Raw genomic sequence first — 24721 nt, forward strand, 5'->3', positions numbered from 1 at the left:
ACACACCCCAAAGATATGTTTTAGAATCAATTGAATTTTATTTGTCTATGTACAACAAAGCCTCTCGGGACACCCTTAACCTCCAGGTAGCGACTGCACACACACAAGGTCTAGAAATGCAAGAAATAGATAAGTACTTATACAACATGCCACTGCTACAGTAAGGAACCTAATTGAAATGGGCATATTAACTAACACATATTGTTACAGAAGGGCTCTCGTGCATGAACAATCGCATTACTGTACTAACTGAATAAGCATTCCATTTCCCATCCTAACCAACAGTTTATGACTATCTGTTGCGTGATGAACACAATCTTTCATCAGAGGACAAGACATTCTCATTGACAAACATCCCTTGGATGCGTCACTGATCCTGTGGTGGAGAAGACTGATGTAGACAGGACAAAAGGCACACCTGGGGGTACAGGGCACCTCATTCCTCATCGTCAGCTGGGATCCCCAGTTCCTCATCTGTCCATGCGGATGCATCAGGCCATGGGAAGTGACCCTGAGAGAAGAGGCATTATGGGGTTAAGTCTGCTTGACAGACACTGGCTTTGTCTCCATCCTTTACTCTATGAACTGCCAAAACTAGATCGGACAGGACATACCAAGCATAACTATGATTAGGAGCCTAATCTACATTTAACTCACCATTACTGCATCTGGGTCATGCCAGCAGTGCCACAGGATCCAGAACCACATGGCACTGCTGAGGAGCTCTGCTTGGAACGTCTGGCTCTTGGTGAGTTGTGGGAATTGCCTGTACTGGGCCTCTATGTGTGGTCCACCACCAGCTCTGAAAATTAACAGAAACCCTCAGTGCTCTGGTTATCACTGTTTACACCTTATCACCGTATACCAGTATAATGTAGCTACGCTCTACACATTTGATTAAACCCAACAACCCAATGGGTTAACATCTGATCATGGCGCCTACCTCTGGACATCTGTTTGGTAGGCATACTGTCAGACTGCTAGCTAGTTGGTTCACTTGTAAGCTAGTTATAAGCTATAGCCAAACGTTACTGTTTAAAGCTAAGAAGACAGTGATATGCATACAACTGACGTGTGATAGATAATGTTTATTTAATTATGAAGGACGATATTGAAGTCAACCTTTCGTCCTCAGCACATAGCTAGCTAACGTTTATTACACCAGTAACGCTACTTACTTTCGGATTACTATTTTCTGAGGTCCACGTGTAAGAAGCTGCGTCCCGGCCCTAAGGACACCCATGACCCTTCCTAAAGAAGACATAGTTGTTTCTCTCTTCCCCCAGTGTTGTTTTCTCAAAATGTCGTTCCACCTTGACACAGAGGGCGACCAACCAACAACGAGCGCTATGATTGGTCGAGATGGAGGGTTGTTCAGAAAATGGATCGACTCGTGTCGCTTCCACTGTTGCACACTAGATGGAGACAAAGCCCTTTATATACGTGTATATGTATTTTAGGTAGTTACAGAAGTAGATTTTTTAAATGCATCTATGTATGAAACTCTTAAAAGGGAATCGTATAGCAAATATTTGGGAAATGTGTATTTAATTTTTCATATGAAAATGTAATGCTGGAAGCTTGTGTGACATGGTGAATTAATGCATACGTGCTTCTGTGCAAACTTTTAGAAACTGACAACTGAGCAAGGACGGTTGGTGGTCATGGCAGTCCTTCCAATTGTTTTTCCTCTTGAGTAAAGGTTTTGTGTTGGAACGTCATGCACCTCCTTCCTTTAATGTTTATATGTCTTACATGACATGGGTGAGTGGTGAATAGTAGTAGAAAATGCAGTGCATTTGTTTTGCATCCAGTGTAGTAAATTAAGGTGGAGGGATATTATAGGACGGCAGTCAGGTTTAATGGAAAAAAATCAAGTGACAAAAGACAGGCATAACAGGTACAAATTGTTAATGAGCATTTAAATTACGAGAGCAGTTCTTCTCTTGGGTAATTGTGAAGAGTATTCGCCATTTCCTGATTAATGAATCTGAGAACCGAGTGGGACAACATGGCGGACAAGCTCTAAGCTCCCTATCAACAGCTAAGCGGTTTGACAGTTGCTTTTTTTCTGGTGGAAACTATTACAAAAATATCAAATTTGCAATTAACTTCGCGTTCCATCAATTGTAATGTATCCAGCTGTAATCGAATTGTTACTTTAAAGTCCTGCAGAAAAGTTTATTCCCTTTCATGCCAATGTTCAGTTCAGCTTTTGTTGGCCACTTTTACAATTTCATAGACATTGACCGTTACTTTCCATCCATCCATCCATGTTTCGACTTGTAAATTGGCTCGTCAGTCTGCTTCTCGGTTTAAATGCCAGAATAGGAAATACATAAACAATATAGTATAAACTGACAAGACCAAACGCGACTTAACGACAAAAGTTAAGAGCATGGTTTAGAAACGATGCTCTCCGCACTCCTTTCGGGAGTGCGCGCAGTGCCGCCGCCTAGTCAGTGCACTTTATGCACGTGCATGCTCGTTAACGGCAGGCGCCATCTTATTTGCCACCAGCTGCGTTGTTGCAATTTCACAAAAATAACGGAAAGTGATCTATAGCTATCTGCATACAATACGTTGAATGGCGAGTTAATTTGAGTAATTCCTATCGTCGAACAGCAATAAATTGCTCATCCCGTATTTATCTTGCATTCCAAAGCATTGTTTTTCTTGACTCAGCCCTAATGGCGCCTGGCTCTGCAAGTTCTCCGGTTGCGCCACTCTCCCCTCACAGCTCAGAACCCGCCTACAACCGATGTCCGAATGATGTCATCAGAAGCCAACCATTTCTGCAAAAACAGGCCAATTCATGCATCATTGGCTGAGAGCAATGTCAATCTATTAAAACAAGAACGCCATTTTGCGAAAACGAGAGAACGCTATATTTTACTACCGAATCTCATCCTAATCAAACTGCCCGGAAACCGAATAGGCTACTTCTTGATAATGTCTCCAACTAGTGTTTTTATGAAAACCCTACACTCTGAATCAAGTACAAAAATATATATATACCGTATTATAGCCCAACGACTGTTGTACAATATCACCTACGTTCGCTATAAGATTTCCGAAATGAGTATAGTTGTAGCAGTTATGAAGGCTCATCTACTCTGTCAAGACGATCTGATACAACCAACAGACGAGAAAGCCCAGTTTCAGTATTACGCGTGCGCGCGGGGATGCGGTTTGGCTAGATCTCAGTGGGGGAGGGGAGTTCGAACTGTAATGTCATGTGAACAGGCAATGACAGGATTGGAAGATTCGCAGGAGCCACTGTATCTTCGCCTTAATTCGAACGACACGTACACCACATGTCCAACGTATTTTTTGATTAATTGTTGGACGCACCTTTTTAGCTCTTAGAAAATTCATCTGTGTGGATGATATACTCTGAAAATTGGACATGGAGACGTTTTACTTTACATATGCGACGATCCGTTTGCCTTGACCTCTTGTAGCCCAAACACATTGTTGTCATTATTGAACTAGGCCTACATATAACATGTATTCATAATAGTGCAGTTTTTGGGGGGGAGACTGGAATAATGTAACAGCAATTATGAATTAAATGTACTTGTTAACAATAGCACGATGCTTACATTTGTAAATTGTGTTGATTTTGGTCAGTATTGTCTGCCACCCACCTTGCCTTCAGTTAAATCAAAGAAAGCACGGGCTCATGTGTAAGATATTTGTTTCCTCCTACTGCCTTGGGCAGCAGAATTAGATGCTAATTTCAAACTCTGGTAACTAGGGCCTAATAATTGCCATTCATGAGTTTGTTTTATTTGTAGCAGATACAGAAGGTGTGTCATGGACCTCAGTGACAATACAATATATTCCTGTTTGTTTTTTCTATTTTAAAAGTTTCACATTTTGCAGCAGGATCATCTATAAAAGTGAAACGAGCACTTGAATGAATGAATCTTTGAGACATGCGTGGTGGTGAGATGGCAGACCATAGATGTAGAACATTTTATGTCTCTGTGCCAGACATCATGGTCATATGGTTGACAAAAGCACATCAGATTGCTTTGCAGTTAAGAGAAGTGCGAAACAGGAGGGAAAGGGCTGACAATTCAACAAGTTCCTCCAGAGGAAGTAATAAAAGCAACCAGACTTTGTCCTTGGCTGCTAAGAAACTGCATTGACTACACACACACACACAGTGCTTGACTTGGACTGAAATACTGGAGGTGTCAGTACTCATTTTGGGTACTGTTTATATTCAGGTGCAGGAGCTCCAGAATACTTTTGAGCTAATATTCTATAGAAGGTGCAGGAACCCAAGCAGTAGATAATCTGAAGTGCCAGTACGCAGCTCCAGTAAACATCTACCCAAGTCAAGCACTGACCACCCTAATTTTACCCCCTCACACATCAAAGTGTACAAATTGTTCTCAGATGCATGTTGAAAAGAAAAAAAACATACAGGACTATGTACATGAGTTTAGTCTATGCCTTGTATTGTCTGTCATGTATTGTAATTTTGTGTTGCACCATGTTGCTTGATCTTTCAAGCAGTTGAAGGAAAATGTAAATGTTTATGAAATGTTTTAATTGACAATAAAGAGGTATTATTCCATTCATGGTAATGGATTAATTTTTAATGAATTGCTGAACATGAGATGCTGTATTCACACAATCTGAGATGTTGATTCTTACGAATGTTTACATTTGTTATAAATTAAGTTTGGAGATCATATTGTATAAATTAGGATTATAAACAAGAGGATATATATATTCTAGAACCAACTCGTTGCAACTGAACTAACAAATGGACTACAGAAACAAAACTACAGAACAGAACGGACGCGTGAACGCGCATGTAGCCATCTCATTTCACGGCGCCCCTGTAATCTTGGCCTGTGGACCCCGGAGAGTGTAGGGGCGGGGCTCGGGTTAGGGGTTGATGGGCTGGAGGAGGCGGAGTCACGGCAGTCCTGCCAGGGCCGCCATTTTTGCAAAGGGAAAAGAGACAGGGTTGAGGGGATCTAATTTCTAACAGTCGGCGTAGGTAGGACACAATTTTAACGGTTCGGAACTGACTGTCATTATTGGGTTCCAATAATTACCAACGAAAACTAATTACAGTAGGGGGAGTCTCTAAAAAAGATTGCTATCAGTGTAAATATTTTTAAACCTTATAGAGCCGCAGTGTGGAGTGAAGTAGCTATTGTTTTGGTTGTGTAGAGAGCGAGGCTCTAGCGACGGGGGTCTCACCCAGGTCGCTGTTTCTTTATTCAGGGTATCTACAGTGGACTTTAACTGTAAGTAAAACGCTTTAAAACTACCTCATAGGTTGTCTTAGTTTCAAGAGCTCACCAAGTTAGTCTACCTAGCCAGCTTGCCGACTTGGTTTCTCATGGCTAGCTACTGTAGCTAGTAACGTTAGCTACGTGGATGCTGATGGCGCTATAGTTAGATGGAAGTTGATAATAACTAACTTTCTGGTAGGAAATTAGTTGTTTTTTTATTTAAGTGAGCCACTTACTTAGAATGTTAGTCCTGAATTATAGTATTGTTTTGGTGTAACGTTAGCTTGTATTAGCTGGCTAGCAACTGTTAGCATTTGCTAGTTAGACAGTGCAGTGTTTAGCTAGCTAACGTTAGCGCATTTGAATTTTAGATTCAACTGGCTGCTTCTGAAACGTTAGCACGCTTACTTAATGCAGTTGAATAACATTGGATTGTTAATGAAGAGAAAGGGAAGCAATACAATATCAAACATTAACTATTTTGGCTAGTTCGCTTTACCTGCAATGTCAGTATGCTGTTGCAGTCGAACTAGGTGGCATGGAGAACTACCCCGCTCTCTTTCAACCAGCCCCCAAAGGATGGTCAGTTTGCCAATGTACTCCCATGCAATAGGCTAGTGGTAAAATTGTACTTACAGAACAAGTAAATCATGAATTGTATTGCAGTATTTGTTGGACTGCCTTGGTTTAACACATCCGTGCTCGTTATCTAGTTAGATTTTCATATGTGGTTGGAAGTGCACTTCTTGTTGATCCTATGAAGGTTTATTTCCGTTTGAGTAGCCAGCTAGTCCACAAAATGTGGTGTTGCGCAGAGGGCATTGACAGGGCTTTTGTTTACATATAGATAAGACTACGTATAATTTTCTGGAAATGGTGGTTGCATTATATTTCTGGTCAAAGTTCAATCGCATGTCCACAATTGTGTAAATGTTTTTTAAATATTAAACTAGAGGCCTTCTGTCACTAGATGAACAAACGGCTATTGGACCGATAAACGCCCACCATTCTATTTTGTTCCTAGTTGACAAATGCATTTACATCCCTTAATTTAGATTCAGAGGGTATGTGGTTTAACTGCTGCAAACGTGGGGGGAGGGGACCATACCTCAGTGGAGGGGGCATACTCAAATCGGGGAATCTTGCCTCCACTGACAATGTAGCTTCTTTGACCGTTTAAACTGTGCGATTGGTTACAATATTGTCTCAATGTTATTTAAAAGTGAAACCAACCTGCGATAACGTATATTCAGCAAGTGTGAACTTTGCGCATTGTTCACACTATGACGTGCCAAGTTGCCTTACTAAACTAGCTTAGGTAGCTAATCTTTCCATGTTAAAGACCTCGTTGGCCAGCGTAACGACGTTTACCGCAGTTCGAACGCTAATATTAGCTAGCTAAGTACTACAACTGATGTTGCAGTCGGGTAGTAGTACAAGCTTCAAATATTGATACAATAACTCACTTATGTATTTTAAGACGAAGAGGCTCAATATATTTTTTTAGCCGCCTAGCTATGTAACTTGAGAAAATTGTTCCTTTGCCGAGACTCGCTAGCCAACGTTTTGTATCTTTGAAAGCCATTGCAGCTAGCTAGCATGGCTCGTTAGCTAACCAGCTGGCTAAATTATCGACGAGATTCTACATTTTTCTAATAATAACTACACATAAACGGTATCGACAGATTGATACTTAAGTAAGAATGTCTGAAAGACGATTGATTTTCTTGGGGATTTTCTTCTCGTGGCGAGTGTCCGTCCCCCAGTTACACGGTTTTCTTGCCGTCCTTAGAAAAGCGCTATGAAAATGGCGGCTTGGCTTGATGTTGTGGTAATTTAATAGCTACGTTCAGCCCTCCACACCCCTATCGGCTGAGCTGACTGCAACGCCGACACACAGTCACGGGCAAGCTAGTGCACAATGGGATAGATTAATAAGGACTGATTTCTGTCGTACATTAAAATAGTGACAATGTCCGCCTTTGATACAAACATACACTTGTCAGGTCATACGTTTGAGATTCGCTGGCCAACTGTCTGGTTAGCTAATAGTCCCCCCCCCCCATGTCGTTCAATCACATTTCTTTGCTAATATTGTGTTTCGTGATGCATTGTATTTGAAGAGCAGGATGTATATACAGATACTACTACAACAACGCAATATACGTCAGCTCCGATTTATTTATTGTAGTTGCTGAATTTGTCTATGTTATTAGCAGGTTGTCATATTGAGGAGTTGCATAACAGGATATAAACCCAGCACTTTGTATAAAGAACAATGGTGTTTATTGCCACCCCCACTCTTCTTTGACCTCATGCTTTGTCCAACACTAAACATTCCCACCCATTTTGGCAAGTTGGACCAAGTTACCACATTTAACAGTAAGTGGGCTACTAGTCTTAACTCATGTTTGTAGAAAGCAACACAATGACTAGACATGACGATTTTAATATCTCATAATTCACTATCATTAGGCTACCCGTTCTCTCACTATATGCGCATATGTAGTAGAGGTCGACCGATTCATCGGAATGGCCAATTTCATGTTTTCATAACAATCTGAAATCGGTATTTTTGGGTGCCGATGTGCCGATTTTTTTTATATACCTTTATTTAACTAGACAAGTCAGTTAAGAACACATTCTCATTTTCAATGACGGCCTAGGAACGGTGGGTTAACTGCCTCGTTCAGGGGCAAAACGACAGATTTTCACCTTGTCAGCTCGGGGGATCCAATCTTGCAAGCGTACAGTTAACTAGTCCAACGCAAAAACGACCTGCCTCTCTCATTGCACTCCACAATGAGACTGCCTGTTACGTGAATGCAGTAGCTAGCATTAAACTTATCTTGTAAAAAACAATCAATCATAATCACAAGTTAACCACACATGGTTGATGATATTACTAGATATTATCTAGCGTGTCCTGCGTTGCATATAATCTGATGAGCATACAAGTATCTAAGTATCCGACTGAGCGATGGTAGGCAGAAGCAGGCGGGTAAACATTCATTCAAACAGCACTTTTGTGCGTTTTGCCAGCAGCTCTTTGTTGTGCGTCAAGCATTGTGCTGTTTATGACTTCAGACCTATCAACTCCCGAGATGAGGCTGGTGTAACCGAAGTGAAATGGCTAGCTAGTTAGCGCGCGCTAATAGAGTTTCAAATGTCACTCGCTCTGAGCCTTCTAGTAGTTGTTCCCCTTGCCCTGCATGGGTAACGCTGCTTCGATGGTGGCTGGTGTCGTTGTGTTGCTGGTTCGAGCCCAGGGAGGAGCGAGGAGAGGGACAGAAGCTATACTGTTACACTGGCAATACTAAAGTGCCTATAAGAACATCCAATGGTCAAAGGTTAATGAAATACAAATGGTATAGAGGGAAATAGTCCTATAATTCCTATAATAACTACAACCTAAAACTTCTTACCTGGGAATATTGAAGACTCATGTTAAAAGGAACCACCTGCTTTCATATGTTCATATGTTCTGAGCAAGGAACTGAAACGTTAGCTTTCTTACATAGCACATATTGCACTTTTACTTTCTTCTCCAACACTTTGTTTTTTCATTATTTAAACCAAATTGGACATGTTTCATTATTTATTTGAGGCTAAATTGATTTTATTGATGTATTATTTAAGTTAAAATAAGTGTTCATTCAGTATTGTTGTAATTGTCATTATTACAAATTAAAAAAAATGGCCGATTAATCGGTCTCTGCTTTTTTGGTCCTCCAATAATCGGTATCGGCGTTGAATAATCATAATCGGTCGACCTCTAAAATGTAGTTAATAAGTAGTGATTATCTAAAGGTCAGCTCGACTGAGGAGGAAAGCATGACACTGATTGTGGATATGAACCATAGAGCAAACCGGTCACAACAACCATGGTGTGTGTCATTATGGCTGGAACGATGTGCTTGTGTAATATTTACCATTGTTCGAGTATGCCTAGTACAAGAAACTGTCATTAAATTAGCTAGGAAGATTTCAGTGTGGTTTGGCCTAGCTCTTTGGGACATAGGCTACTTTCTCTCAATTGTATTTTCCAATCCGGATTTGCCTAATTTGAATTAGCCTAATTCACATTAAATTCATGAATAGATAAACAACAGGTTGTTTCCCAAGTCCTACCTGGTGGTCAGAGGTGTTGAGTTTTGTGAAGGGGGAATGAAACAACAGCTGTGACTTGGTTATTTCCCTTTGACATTGACAAAAACCTGCTGCCCTCCTCTTGCCCTCTCACCCTCACAGGCTCAGAACAGATGCCCGTCGTCAAATAACCCAACAATGAAAATAAATGGCCAGGGTTTTTTTGTCTGTTGTTTTGGTGATCGTGTTGAGAGTTCATGATAAAACACAGCTGGCCAGCGAGGAGCTCTATATCACCCATTATAGAAATGAGAAGGAGCCCCAGTGCCACAACAAGACTTTTTAAATCTGCCTGGCTACACCTTGCACGTACACGTGACTCCACTTTGCCCAAACAATCTTCTCCTGACAATGCATGTCTTTCCTTTCATTTTTCCATCAGCTCAGGCCCCATTCCCAGTAGTATGCCTCAGTCCCCTGGTGGTGGTTCTAGCTTTTGGATGGTGTGAGGTAGGCAGCTCCACACCGCTCCCTTCCCTCCTCCCTTCTGGCCTGTGAGACAAACTAAAGAAGCTGGATACTTCTCTGTGGCGCAAACTTTGGCAGCCTCTGTCCAAATGCCAGTTTGAGACAGTCGCCCAGTGTTTCTTCTCTCCTCCTTTTCTCCTCATGACCCCATGTTGCCATAGCCTAAGACGAGACTCCTCCTCACATGAACAGAAAATTATCCGGATTTGTGGCCATCTTGGATGGAGACTGCCAAGAGAGACAGCCATTAATCTATTCTGTTTTGGTTCTCCAGGACGGCACTAATTAGGCTTCTGTGTCCTTATGAGGCGAGGGTTATGTTAATTCCCCCTCTGCCAATTGAGGACAGGAGGCCAAATCATTGGAGGCAGAGGTGTTTTCAGTTTTCCCCACAGTGAGGCTGTGCAGCTGCTCTCTTTCTCCAGAGGAGCCTAGTGAGAGCTGTGCAGGCTATCTTCGCTGCCACAGCTGACTGACTGACACACTGATACAGGCACTCATTTGCTTGTGACTCCTGATCTTTCTTTTCACTGACACAGGTGCTTGTTTCACAAATGCCTGTCAACAGTGGGGGTAATGTAAGGCCTCAGACTGCTGTATGCTGCTCCCTCTAGTATTTCCACAGCTTAGCTTTGCGTAGTGGGATTCATCCTCCACCAAATGAATGATATCATGATACGTTTGTGATGTCACTCAGGCAGTGGAGACCTAGATGCAGAGAGACCTTGGGAGACTTGGGCCCCTGTCGGGAAGTAAAATAGACACCAGTTTGAACCGCTCCATTCGTCAGAACAACTGCAGGCTGGAACCCTCTGACAAGTAACGAGGCCTGTGTGTATGGATGTAGCTGACACAGTAAAAATCTGTTTCCCCTGATGTTGGCCTCCCTGAATTCAGTAAAAAATTATCACTTTTGTGTGGACATAAATGCTGGATGAGAGCGGGCCTGCTGTGTCTAATCAGAGGCTGGTATATAATACACAATCCACAGTCACCTACCTCTTTTTCCTCTTAAAGGGACAGTGGCCTGCGCTCTGTCCTGGTGCTAGACGCCATGCTACCATAACCATGTCACAGTCTCGTAGCGTTGTAACAGTCTCCCTATCTGCACCATATTCGAATTGCCTCACACACTGATTCACACTGCCTTCTCTGGTTCCCTCTCCTCGCTCCCCTGGTGGGTGCCCCCTCTCTGCACACTCTTACACAGCTGTAAATACCTGATATGGTGTTTCGCTGGCTGTGTTGACAGAGGCAGGGAGATGTGGCCTGCCTGCCACTCCCCCCTGGGGGACAGAGGAGTGCGTGGCAGGGATCTCTCGCTGCTCGGTGACACCTTTTCTTTCACCTTAATCCCAGGAGCACACACGCATCCATGAAGTGCTCAATAAGAGAAGTCATGAAGGCTTTTCGAGCTGCCAATAGCCAGGACAGTGGGCCACAGAGTGAGGAAGTGAAGGGGTTCATTATACAGGATGTTTACTGCACTGGGTAGGGCAGAAGGGTAGGAAAGAAGAAGGCCACAGCTCAGTGGAGCTAGTGAGAATCTATTGACTTCCTCTCTGCCTGCCTCATCCTCCACTGTAAAGAGTTCCACTTGTGTTTGTGTTGCTCCCTCTGTCCCTGGAGAACAACAGACTCCATCCTGAAACTATCATCTGTATAGATATAGCTGGCTGACAACAGTGCACTGCCGGCCTAGGTCGTTTTACCCTGTGGGGCTGCCTGGCACTAAGCCTCCAGTGTCCTCCTTTCTGTGTAGAGCTAGAGTCATGCCTTTAGTAGCTCATGGGGGTCTGGCCTTGCTCTGAGGCCCAGCACGGTCGTGTAGGTCACACAAGAGGAGGAGAGGGAAACAGGGTTCAGGTAAACTGTTTTTGCGGTGCTGGGCTGTAATGGATCCCTTATTAAATGGGCCTTTCACTAGTTAGACTACCTCCCAAATAGGTGGCCTGATACTTCCCTAGCCCCGCCCACTTCCTGTTGCTGTGCTACATGCTAACACTACTTACTTAGTGCAGGGCACGCTGGGTACTGGGCAGACTCAGTGGAGGTGAGGGTGAATGTGGTGATTGGTGATATAACGCCAGGTGTGAAATCGATCATGGAACTGTGCTGTAATGGGGCTGGAGTGTCTCTGACCAGGGCTGGGTGATATGGCCAAAATATCAAATCACTTTATTTTTCACATTTTTGATGGTATTTAGTGTTTTAAAAAATAAAAAAGTTGTGAATTAGCTTTATGAGTAGTGTGAGGCCCTAGGGTGATTTCAATGAGTCTTTCTCCATTCAGGTTATTTTTGGATGAGGTTGAAAACACTATAAAACCATTTCTTGCATTTTTATCAATTTCTGTATTTCCTGCACTCATTTGAGATAATTTCCACACTGCCATGTAGGGTTTCCCGATATGGGCAAAAAAACCTAGGCCCCATTTTTAACCAAATGTTGCAATTGTGATAATTGCGACCCAATTTCTCGACAATTAACACCAGGCACAGAAAAGCTGCATTTGAGCCTGTCAGTCTAATTTGATTTGGTTTGAGTAGTTGGCCTTTCTTTCCTAATATAGATAAGACTGAGTGAGTCACACAGGTGGACAGGCGTGCTCGACGCAAATCCAAGATTTTGTTTCTCATCGGTCATCCTTATCAGATTTAAGAATGTCAAATGGGGCCGTGCTGTGTTAGGGAGAGGAGGGTGTACGGAGGGAGAGTAGGCCAGAGCAGGGCTGCCCCAGACCAGCTGTCAGAACCTGGATGTTCTGCACTGAAAAGCCTGGCTGGCTGTACCCTGCACCTGAGATGGGAGATCCCTCCTTTACCCCCTGTGTGTGTTTGTTTGACAGGGTACAAGCCCAAAGTGTGTAGGCTGATGTGTGTAGAGTAGCCTCTAGGACAAACTGTCTCTCTCTCTCTCGCACACACAGTGCTGGCCTGGGGCAATTGTCTGCTGGTTAGTGTGCTCTGCAGAGCGTGGATGTGGACGATGCAATATCATTCTCTCTCCAATGCCCTTTAGGGCAGTTTGCTGCTGCGCTATAGGTGGTCAATGGGTAAACATCACAGTGGAACTTGTCTATTTGCTGCTAGTGGTGCCCAATCTTTTACACACGCATACACAATGTAGGCCTACATCTCTAATGTCCTGTATTATTGATGTATGGTTTCACCTTCAGAGGTAAAGCACAGAGGGAGCCCTGGCAGCTTGGGCACTGTGATTAATGAAGGACAGCTGCTGCAGAGAGTAGCCCTGTTTGGGCACTGAAAGGAAGGGTTGTGACATTCTGATGGTGCCTTTTTCCAGTGTATAGGAGTGTCTTTATTTTGGTGTGTGTGCGCTCATGGCTGGCTGCTGCGATGACTCGGCCTATGAGGATGGTGTGAAGTCACTTCAGCCCCCTGTAGGGAACTTAGAGGGAAGGAGGAGCGCAGCTTCAGTTAGAAGCCCGTCTTTATGTCCATCGTTTTCTTCTCCCGGCTCAAAATCAAACACTTGAGACTTGGCCCAAAGAGCCTCAATGAAAACAAGCTCTGACGTACAGTGGCTCCAACTAGCCTAGCACGAGGGAGCGTGTGTGCGTTTCCCCTGCTGAATTTAGTAGAGTGACTGGTCTGTCTGAAAAGGAAAGTTATTCCCCCACACAATGACGTGACTATGGCCTTAGTGAGGAGGGGAGATTGGGAAAGGGAGGAGGGCAAATGAGAAGAGGGGGTGGCGTGGGCTCAGCTCTCGTCTCTGCTCTACTCTCACACAGTCTCAGAAGGCTGCTGTGCCTGTGCTAGAGGAACCCTAGTGCCCATACAGGAGTTTGGGCGCCTCCCCCACCCCTCTCCCAAACAGAGGGTAGATGGATAATTTGGAAGGCTCCCTGCAGCGCTGTGAGATCCATGATGAGAGAACTTCAGACAGAACGCAAGGGGGAGTGGGGGACGAGAGCTGCAGCTTTCCTCCTCGCTTGACGAGCTAGTGTTCTGCCATTTATGTTTTGCTTTGTCTTCCCCCCCTTTCCCCTTCACCTTTCTCTCTCTCAGCCTTTCTCTCAATTCAATTTGCAGTATTGGCATGATGTAACAATGTACATATTGCTAATGCTTACTTTGGATATTTCTCTCAGCCTCTTGCTCAGCCTGTCTCACAGCCTCTCTCTCTCTCTCTCTCTCAGCCTCTTTGTAATTAGGAGCACTGTCTGCGGCACTCCCCTTCCCTTCCATGCTCTGAGGTTTATTTAGGAAGTGCAGGGAGGAGAGAGATCCGGCGGGGGTGGGGTGGATGGGGCAGAAGGAGCGAGGTGGAGGGAGCATTTGTCTTTTTCCTCTGCTTTTTTTGGCATGTTGGTCCCGTGTGACAGACGGCTCCGCTAAAGGAAGTGGGAGGAGCGTCGGAGGCAGTCACAGCACTCAGATTTTGTCAGGAATGCTGTACTGTCCTCGTTAGCCTTTTTTCCAACCCCCCTTTTGTGTGTGTTGAATGTGTCTGGCCCCCGGTGCAGTGCCTGTAGCTGTGTGTGTGTGTGTGTGTGTGTGTGCTTGCGCCCCTGGGTGCCTCCCAGCAAAGGAATGTGTGCAAGGGTCTAGAAGGGGAGGGGGTTTGGTTTATCTGTCTGGGGGGGGGGGAGTTGTGAGCAGTGTGTGTGTGCATTCCTGAGCAGTGACAGCAGTATTCTCTTAGACAGAGGCAGAGATGATCACAGCAAAACTCTTGGAAACAGACGGCCTGTTTCCGAAGGAAGGGATTTTTACTACACCAAAACATAGTGAGCCTTTGAGATACCACAAAGGGGTTTTATGTTATTTCAGTGGTCTGGCTAAGAGCCCTGTTACTGGGAAATGTTCCACCAACAATTGGTTTCTATTGTTATTTGAGCCACACAAAGCTGTGTTGTGATATGGGCCCTGATGTTTAAAGAGACTGTAAAAATGTTTCAGTGGTCTAGTAAACCTGAAATGTCCAGATTTGTATAGCAGTGTGTCTGAGATGAGCCCTCTTTGCTATAGGGCTGGTGCACGCACACACAGAGGTGTGAACTCCATTCTATTTTGTCTAGGCATGTGTCCCTCCCACTAATCCCACTTATCAACAACGCTGTGCTCTCAGTATCAGGGCCAGCGCATATGCCCCTGTCTGGACACATGCATTGCATTACGTAGGCTATAAGCTATAATAGCCTGTACATTAGCACCCACCATTTGTGTATAGGCTAATTGGGACAGGTCTATTTAATCTATGTACATAGCATTGTTATTGCCTGTTGGCGGGAGTGGCTACCTCTGTCTGTCAACCAACCATTTAGTCCCTCGTCCTACTTCTCTCTTCATCAGAGAGAGGCTGCAGTCTGTCTGACACCTAATGGAGTTAATTATTGACTTAGTCTTTCTATGCATCGCCTGTCCACCTGCAATGCTGAACAAACAGTGTGAGAGGGGTTGAGTGAGACAAGATGCCTATTTAACACTTGCTTTCACATCCAGACAGCCAGGGGCTTGTGACAGCTCTAATTACAGCGTTAAAGGATTGTGTGTTTGAGAGAGTGTATGTCTGTGTGTGTGTGTGTGTGTGTGCGTGCGTGCTGTTCTGCTCAATAGAACAATAAAGCTCAGTGAAAAGATGGCCTCTCAGTGTTGCGTTTTTCTTTCCCCCACATTAATGGCCGCCAGTCAGAGCTCTGTGTTCTCTCACACCCCCTTGTGGTGGAACACTGCCACCGCAGCATCCTGCATTCCTGGCAGTCTGTGTATATTGCTCCTCTACCCCCTTGCATCCATGAATGTCTCAGGTAGCCAGTGAGGTGGGCGAGGGTTCTCTTTGAGAGCTTTGCTAGGGAAATTCTTATCATGCTGTTCATTTTCCATGTTACTAGCAGATAGCAAGTACCTACATCTCACACAGCTGAATTTATGAATCATGGTGATTCCTGGAAATACCCCAGTTTTCAGTCTGTCTGATCTAGTTTCAGATAGGTGACTGTCACCATGCTAACTCCCTTGTCTTTCTCTCTCCCTCTGTGTGTTGGCAGGCCTTGTGGATGCACTTAGATGTCTGCAATGAGTGCTGTGGCTGGCATGCCTCAGTGTTTTGGACTCCCATGCTCTGGACTCAGTAGGACAAGAATTGATCAGCAAAGAACGTCATGAGCATAGTGATCCCTGTAGGGGTGGACACAGCAGACACCTCATACCTGGAAATGGCTGCAGGCTCAGAGTGAGTATACCAACGTCTTCAGGCCCAACCCACCATCTCGTGATTCATCTCACCCTTCTCTAACTCTCTCTATTCTCCTTTTCACTCATTCTCTGCCTCTCCTCCATTGTCTGCTGCTGTCATCCCCCCCCTCCCATCTCTTTCTCACCCACTCTCTCTTTTTATTTCATCCTTTCTCCCCCGCTTCCTCAGTCACTTTAATTGGGCCTGTCATCTGTCTGTCGACCATATCTCCCCCTTACGGCCTTTCTGTCTCTGTGTATCTCTGTTTCTGTGTATCTCTGTTTCTGTGTGTATCTCTCTGTCTCTGTGTGTGTGTATCTACTCTCTGTGTCTCTGTGCTGCATTGTCTCTGCTCTTGCCCTGCTGAGGGGCTCCATAGCCCTGCTGTCTGCTGTAAGGGACAGACCTGGTCAATCACTGCCATTGATCACATACATAGCACTCACCGTCTCACACCATCACTTCCCATAAACATTCTCAATGTCCTAGCTGTTAATCTGACCAGACCATCCAAGTTCCATATATGACAAAACACACTTTGTAGAGAAGATATGAGGCAGAAGAGCTTGTCACTTATAAGCAGAGCATATGTTGTATTTGACCATCTAGCATCACACACCCTTACTGTTCAATTTCTATTTCTGAGTTGCTTCTGTGTAATACAATGTCAGTGTAGCTAATGTCATGATTTTAGAATGACACCACCAGGTGGAGGGAGAATTTTACTCTGAAAATGATGCACCTGATCCTTGTCTGTATGCTGTGCACCTTGTTAGGGAAGTGGAGCCTGGCGCCATGGCAGCAACAACATACCACCCTCCTCACAGTATTCCCTATACCCTCCTCGGGGGTACTGGCAAAGTATTACAGACAAATAAGAGAGACCTCCTCTGTGCTCCTGTGGTTGAAGAATAGAAAGGTCTCCTTTTAGAGGGCTTGTCTCTTTAAATGGGTCCGTGTCACTCTCCCCCAGCCTTAAGAGCTGTTGCAGTCGGCCACAGCTGGTTGCCATGGCAACCTCCCCCAATGTCTCCCTTCCGCAATGCGCAGGGGCCATTGCCATGGTCACCGGGCTGAATGGCAGGTGGCCCTCTTGCGGTTAAGGCGTCTTAAATGGTTCCCGTCGCGCTCACCTCTTTCCTCCCCCTTCCAGTCAGCTTTTTATAGGGCTGTGTCTCAGCCCAGAGCCCTTCTGTTCACAGGGGCGGGTTTTAAGCCCTCTCTCTCTCTATCCTTCTCTCTCCGCCCTGCGGCGACCTTGCCTGATGCAATCTTGAATTGGGCCTCCAATGTGCGGGAGCACAGAGTATAGCTGGCTGTCTGTAAAACACACAAGACTTCTGACCGCCAGCGTGCCCACAGACCAGGGTAGTTCTCATCTAGCCCTCTTCCTTCCACCCTACTGATAAAACAAGTCACAGATCCTTGGTACTCTTCGAGGCCCTCGTGTTCTCAACACAGGGCTGAGGTTAGCATTAGTGTGCTAACTTGCTAGCCCTAGGAACAGCAATACTACTCCCAGAGGAGCAGTCACTCTCTCTCCACCTCCCTCTGAAAGATGCAGCGTTGTGACGAGCAGGGGGATGCGCTGTGGCTGCAGACTGTGTGTGTGTGTCGTGACTTGCTGTGCGCGGCTGCCGTGTATGTTATTCTAGCTACTCAGCGACACACGGGGCACAGTTTGCGTGCACTCGCTGACGGCTACAGTGCGTCGCCATGGCAGTGAGTGGAAACACTTTGGTGTGAAGGCGTTGCCTCTGGCTGTGCAGAAGTGCTCTCTCTCTCTCTGTGTGTGTGATCTCTTGCTCCATATTAAGCTCTCTCTTGAGCTGTGAGCTATGATTAGCACATGCCTAGCTGTCTGTTTAATTGAAACCTCCGTTCCATCTATGTTGTCTCTCTCGGCTGTCTCTGCTCTCTGAGTCTCCTGGTGTCTCACATCTCATAGCTTCCCACTAGACGTGTGTGAGATTTTGGTGTGTGTTTGATTGACTATAGCATCATCTACTCTGGCTCTGTGTCTCTCTGCCTTCGTCCCCGACTTCCTATGAGACAGATATGATTGATGCAGTCAGTCTCAGTCCCTTTGGCCACTCACACTGAGACCAAACATGGCCCCTCGCCATCCATCAAACAAACTCGCTCATCACATGTCTGTTCTCTTCTCCTTTTTCTATCATCCCCCCCTCTCACCAGAGGAACTATCCCATGAAAACACAAGAAAGCCCATTTTAATGACTCATCATACGATCACTGATTTCATTTTAATACATGAATGAGAATGTTCTCACCACTGAATGATGCATGCTGCATCCCTGCAAATCCCTGATTATGAAGTATAGATTTGACTCTAGTAAATCATTCACACTGTTTTCAGTGGCCTACCTAAGTTTCTTTGGATTTGGGTTGGGATACTTCTCTGCCCTGGGAAGAGTAGTGATCTCTCTCTCTCTCTGTGTGTGTGTGTGTGTGTGTGTGTGTGTGTGTGTGTGTGTTTCAGCAAGTTATGTACACACACCTTCCCTGGGGCCCGCCCCTAGACCTTTTTACATGCACGTATGTTTTCAGTTTGACACAAAGCTCCTGCTTGAGCGCCAATACCATATTTAAGGAAGTGCTGCACAGCGAGCATTGAGAGGTCATGGTGTGCAGCACGCGGGGAGACTAGGGGTGAAAGACTGCCTCCACCAGGTACTGTACTGCTGCTTTACCCTAGGAGGGACGGGGTGTCTAGAGAGAAGGAGAGGGAGGGTTGGAGCATTGGAGAGGTGTGTTTGTACTTTAACATGCTGACACGTGGCACGTCCATTCGTTTGAGTAGCCTAGTTTTGCTACCCTACTGTGCTGCTACAGGCTTGTCATGTATTCCAGTTACTGTCTGGAAGTGTTTCTGCGGGGCAGTGTGTGTGTGTGTGTGTGTGTGGTTTCACATATTCTCTTTATTATTCAGGGTTTGTGTGTCAACTGTTCCTTGTACTCAATGTCCAAATATGCTACATAGCCTGTTTGAGCCATATAACCATAGCATCCCCTCAGGGATTCTACTACACCATCAGACCGACCACACATATATGTTTTAACACGGTACCTGTGAAGCTGTCCAGTTTGTTTAGTGGGCTTTTCTCTTGTACTCTGCATTGTTAGCCAAACTTTTTGGCAGGGCAGTTGGCCTCTTGTCAAGGTTTCATTTTGCTTCTGAAATGTGTGTGAATGTGCAAAGCCAGCCTCAGATACACCCGGGGGCATCTCTCCTCTCTCTCCTTCACTCTCCCTCTCTTTGACCTTGTAGCAGTTGTCTGGACTATCCAGCATGAGAAGGGGAGGATTTGGAGTTTCTTCCTCATGACTGACCAACAGGCTGTCTGTGTGTAGGAGTTGCTGTATTAGTTGTTGGAACTTCAGCTGGCCTTCTGATTTGTCATGACATCAGCTTGGAGTCTCAACTGCCTGGGCTGTCACTGGTCTTTCTTTTCTTCTCTCCTGACAGTGCCACTCCTCCCATCACACCTTCCCTCCTTCATATCCTCTCTTGTCCATTTGCCAATCCCACTTCCCTTGTTTTTGAACCCCTCGCCCCCCCTTCAATGCCAGTTAGAAGTAGCCTATTTAACCATACTCCCATGTTCAACAGGCTTTCTCTGTGCCACTGCAATGTCATAGAATAAAAGTGGATTTACCGGTTTGATAAATGAGCTCACGGAAGTGAATGCCTGTTATTGTTTCTGCGTGTGTCAATGTTGTGTGTTAGCCTCCAGTAGTGTATGTCCTCCAGAAATGGGGCTCAGGTTTAAATATTGTGGAGAGATTAGGCCCCCCATTTAGTTATTATCCATGCAATTAGCTCTGTCCAGTTAGCAAAGGTGATATGAAGAGGGCAGGGGACAAACATGCCACTACCACTCTGTCACAACCACTGTCAGCTCCCCTAAAGCCCTCCCAAATAAACACTCCTCATTAAGCCAGTGGAAGAGGAGAATCAATGAAGAACAACAGTACACTCACTGCTTATGAGGATGTTCTCTGAGCTCTTTCTCCTATTCTACCCCTTTTCTCACTCTACTTGTCGTTTAACGCTACACTCATCTCCCTCCTGTTTCTCTCCCTCTCATGTCTAGCTTTCATTTTTTTCTCTCTCTGCTCTCTGCTTTCTCTCACTGTTGTAAATGGAATCCCCCTTACTGTTTCTGCACCTTTGCTATTTACAACACACTGATCTCTCTTCTCTGTTACGTTGTGAATGGGATCCCCCTCCTAACTGTTTCTCTCTCTGTCCAGCAGACCAGAATCGGTAGAGGCCAGCCCTGTGGTGGTGGAGAAGTCCAGCTACCCGCACCAGATCTACAGCATTAGCTCTCACCACTCCCACAGTTACATTGGGCTGCCCTACGCCGTGAGTACACTCCACTTCAACACTAAACTGCAGTACACCACTATAATGCACTGTAATACAGGACAATGACACTCCGTGCACTGTAATACAGGACACTGACACTACCGTGCACTGTAATACAGGACACTGACACTACCGTGCACTGTAATACAGGACACTGACACTGCCGTGCACTGTAATACAGGACACTGACACTGCCTGCCGTGCACTGTAATACAGGACACTGACACTGCCTGCCGTGCACTGTAATACAGGACACTGACACTACCGTGCACTGTAATACAGGACACTGACACTACCGTGCACTGTAATACAGGACACTGACACTACCGTGCACTGCAATACAGGACACTGACACTACCGTGCACTGCAATACAGGACACTGACACTACCGTGCACTGCAATACAGGACACTGACACTACCGTGCACTATAATACTGTACACTGCCGTACAGTATAATACAGGACACTGACACTTCCGTACACTATAATACAATACCATACACTATAATACAATACCGTACACTATAATACAATACCGTACACTATAATACAATACCGTACACTATAATACAATACCGTACACTATAATACAGTACACTTCCGTACACTATAATACAATACCGTACACTATAATACAGTACACTTCCGTACACTATAATACAATACCGTACACTATAATACAGTACACTATAATACAATACCATACACTATAATACAATACCGTACACTATAATACAATACCGTACACTATAATACAATACCGTACACTATAATACAGTTCTCTGACACTACCGTACACTATAATACAGGACACTACCGTACACCATAATACAGTACACGGACACTACCGTTCACTATAATACACGGACAATACCGTTCACTATAATACTCCTCATACAGGCTAGTTCGCTCACCTGGGGGAGGAGACTGTGGATATGGGTTAGGGTCAATCACAATGCCGTCTTAGCTTAGTGAATAACGAAAAGGAAATTCCAATTCAAGACAATTGAACAATTGAATTAGAATTTCAATGTTTGACATGCTATTGTTGTATGTGTCAACCTGAAGAAGTCACAGTGATGCCGAAAAGTTGGTGATTTACTGGGAGTTTATATATAGTGTGCGACTTTTATTTTTGTGGCTTGTTTGTGTCTCCTTCAACACCTTTATGTCCTCCTCCCCAGGACCACAACTATGGGGCGCGCCCCCCGCCCACTCCCCCGGCCTCCCCTCCCCCCTCCATGCTGATCCGTCCAGGCGAGGGGCTGTTTGTGCCGGGGGGCCTGCAGGACGAGGCTTCCAGGGGCACCACACTCAGCACCTCGGAGGACGGCAGCTACGGGGCCGACATCACCCGCTGCATCTGTGGCTTCACCCACGACGACGGCTACATGATCTGCTGCGACAAGTGCAGGTAGGAACTGGGATAGACCCTCTCCTTTATCAGGTCACAGGTCACAGTGACTTAGACCAGAGTCCATACTGTCCTAGCAGTGATTTTATGAACATTCTAGCCTTCAAACAGTGTCCATGTCTCATCTCAACTTTTCTTTGGGATTAGTGACCCCTCTCTAGATCCCCTGTTGCATCGTGAATGGCTGCTGTTACTGACTCTCTGCTCTCTCTTCTCTCTCAGTGTGTGGCAGCACATAGACTGCATGGGGATCGACAGGCAGCACATTCCTGAGACGTACCTGTGTGAGCGCTGCCAGCCGCGCATCCTGGACAGAGACCGGGCCATCGTGCTGCAGACCCGCAAGAGGGAGAACATGTCCGGTGAGTGGAGAGATGGTGAGATATATATATATATATACCTACCTTTTTCAGTCCCTCCCAGTGCCCTCCAGTAAACAGCTCTCAGATCAGATGGCAGTGTAATAAAGGCTGTGTAAGTCAGGCTCACTCCTGCAGCCTCTTCCCCTTGTGGGTCTGGAGAGATCCAGGCCACAAATCAAATCACATTTTATTTGTCACGTGCCGAATACAACAGGTGTCGACCTTAATGTGAAATGCTTACTTACAAGCACTTAACCAACAATACAGTTCAAGAAAATATTTACTAAATAAATGTAATAAAAGTAACACAAAATAACAATAACGAGGCTATATAAAGGGGGTGCCATGTCAATGTGCAGGGGTACAGGTTAGTCAAGGTAATTTGTACATGTTTTTTGCCCTAGCACTACACAGCTAATTCAAATAATCAAAGCTTGATGCTGAGTTGGTTATTTGAATCAGCTGTGTAGTGCTCAGCAAGAACTAAAATGTGCACCCAGGGGGTCCCAGGACCACATCTCTGATTCAGCTGAACGCTGACACCTGCTGGGCACATCGAGTAATACAACAATGCAGACATTTAGAATGGCAGATTGCTATGGAAAATCTTGTTTTTACCTTTGAGAAATAATTTGTCTAAATAGGTTAGAACCAGGAAAACTTTGCTTTGGTTGGACCCTGCTGTACAAGATGCCCAAATAAACCTTTATTACCAATGCTTTATTAAGGCATACCGGTATGTATCTCTGCAGACGGGGACACCAGTGCCACAGAGAGTGGGGACGAGGTGCCGCTGGAGTTGTACACGGCCTTCCAGCACACGCCCACCAGCATCACACTCACCACCGGCCGCCTGGCGGGCAACAAGCAGGCCGACAAGAAACGCAAGAGGAGCGGAGACAAGGAGCCCGTCGCCACGTCAGCCCGAGCCAAGAAGGTCTGTGTTCAAACTTCCATTCAATCCTATTGACACTCAATAGTTTCTTATCTTGACCCCAACTGTACCTCTGAGCTTTACATGTATTTGGAGCAACTCACCCCAAAATGAGTTGGCATGTTTATTTGAACAGAAATCTGTCGATTTGTTATGCACTATGTAACGTTGCTTAAACGGGTGGTAAACCTTGTTGTTTTATGCTGTCTGTTGTCTAACAGGCGTTCCGTGAGGGCTCCAGGAAGTCCTCCAGAGTGAAGGGTGGCGCTCCAGAAATGGAGCCCGGAGAGCACCCGTCTCTGTGGGAGAACAAGATGAAGGCTTGGATGGAGGCCTACGAGGATGCCGGCAGCAACCAGTACAGCGAGGACGTCCAGATCCTGCTCCGCGTCAAGGAGGCCGGCGACGGCAAGACCCTGGCCTACAACACACACACAGCCACCTTCAAACCGCCCGTGGAGGTAGCTGGAACCGAAACAGTGACCTACAAACATGTGTCCTCAAAGTGCCTGAGCAGGCAGCATACACACAGTTTGTATACACACATTGCCTCTGCAAATATCAGTCAGCCTCTTTCCTCATGTTCTGTTTTCTCTCCCCTCTCCAGAGCCAGGTTCAGAAGAACAAGAAGATCCTGAAGGCAGTGAGGGATTTGGCTCCAGACTCCCTCATCATAGAGTACAGGGGCAAGTTCATGCTGCGACAGCAGTTTGAGGCCAACGGATGCTTCTTCAAGAGGTGAGGACCCATCTGGTGGAAACCTGAGCTCAAGTAGATCCTCAGCTAAAATTTAAAAGTGGAATTCTACTCCTTTCCATAGTTTGTCTGAGGCATTTGAGAGGTAGAGGGAGAGATTGATTGGAGTGGTGTGTTTGTTGTGGTCCTTCCTTGGCAGTGAAGTCCCTCACCTTCTTTCTCAGCTCTTGTTGAGCTCCTGGCTGTCTTCCCCTGGTCACCATATGGACATCCCCAATCTGTTACTAAGTGTCTGCCCAGCACTGCATTTCATTCATCTTTTTCTGTCTTTCTTTCTTCCCCCCCAGGCCGTACCCCTTTGTGTTGTTCTACTCAAAGTTTGACGGGCTGGAGATGTGTGTGGACGCCCGCAGCTTTGGCAATGAGGCCCGCTTCATCCGACGCTCCTGCACCCCCAACTCTGAGGTGAGTGGCCAATCGCAGACCACGATACAAAACCTACGGCTCTAAACCCTGACCACACCCCCCAGAGCCACTAACTTCAACTTAATGTAACCTCATGAGTTTCAATGGGTGCCTCTCTCTCTCCCTCCCCTTTTCTCCACCTCTCTCTTCTCTCTCTCTGTCTCGTGTCTCTCACAGGTGCGTCATGTAATAGAGGATGGTATGCTCCATTTGTACATTTACTCTTTGAGGTCCATCAGCAAAGGCACCGAGATCACCATAGGCTTCGACTATGACTATGGCTGCTGGTAAGCAGGGTGGAATTGATCACCTAGTACCACACACACACATACATACACACACATATATATATATTAGTTCAACCGATTTTAA

General features: G+C 45.5%; 2 protein-coding genes across 16 annotated transcripts in view; one reads left to right on the plus strand and one right to left on the minus strand.

Moving 5' to 3' along the window:
• Positions 1 to 14: 14 nt before the first annotated feature.
• Positions 15 to 3168, minus strand: LOC139378513 (NADH dehydrogenase [ubiquinone] 1 beta subcomplex subunit 2, mitochondrial-like). 4 transcript variants are annotated; one of them, XM_071120741.1, is made up of 4 exons: positions 3058 to 3168; positions 1179 to 1415; positions 658 to 802; positions 15 to 511 (listed from the first exon to the last, which is right to left on the minus strand). In XM_071120741.1, the coding sequence occupies exons 2-4, from the start codon at positions 1262 to 1264 to the stop codon at positions 437 to 439; spliced, it is 306 nt and encodes a 101-aa protein (XP_070976842.1). In that variant the 5' UTR covers positions 1265 to 1415; positions 3058 to 3168; the 3' UTR covers positions 15 to 436. The 4 variants fall into 4 exon arrangements, with proteins under 4 accessions (XP_070976842.1, XP_070976843.1, XP_070976841.1 ...); XM_071120742.1 differs by having other exon boundaries at positions 15 to 110; positions 419 to 511; positions 1179 to 3136; XM_071120740.1 differs by having other exon boundaries at positions 3019 to 3118.
• Positions 3169 to 4945: 1777 nt separating this feature from the next.
• LOC139378514 (inactive histone-lysine N-methyltransferase 2E-like) overlaps positions 4946 to 24721 on the plus strand; it is a 30162-nt gene continuing 10386 nt past the window's right edge. For 2 of the 12 annotated variants that reach the window (XM_071120749.1, XM_071120754.1), the window contains exons 1-10: positions 4946 to 5276; positions 15898 to 16082; positions 20364 to 20475; positions 21663 to 21892; positions 22115 to 22254; positions 23007 to 23191; positions 23410 to 23649; positions 23796 to 23926; positions 24232 to 24349; positions 24527 to 24636. In XM_071120749.1, coding sequence (XP_070976850.1) covers positions 16012 to 16082; positions 20364 to 20475; positions 21663 to 21892; positions 22115 to 22254; positions 23007 to 23191; positions 23410 to 23649; positions 23796 to 23926; positions 24232 to 24349; positions 24527 to 24636 — 1337 coding nt within the window. In that variant the 5' untranslated portion in view covers positions 4946 to 5276; positions 15898 to 16011. Of the gene's footprint in view, positions 5277 to 15897; positions 16083 to 20360; positions 20476 to 21662; positions 21893 to 22114; positions 22270 to 22982; positions 23192 to 23409; positions 23650 to 23795; positions 23927 to 24231; positions 24350 to 24526; positions 24637 to 24721 lie in introns of all 12 variants that reach the window. The other 10 variants (XM_071120751.1, XM_071120755.1, XM_071120743.1 and 7 more) reach the window with 7 other exon arrangements.

This window comes from Oncorhynchus clarkii, chromosome 21 (assembly GCF_045791955.1).
Source record: "Oncorhynchus clarkii lewisi isolate Uvic-CL-2024 chromosome 21, UVic_Ocla_1.0, whole genome shotgun sequence".
Taxonomy (NCBI): Eukaryota; Metazoa; Chordata; class Actinopteri; order Salmoniformes; family Salmonidae; genus Oncorhynchus; species Oncorhynchus clarkii.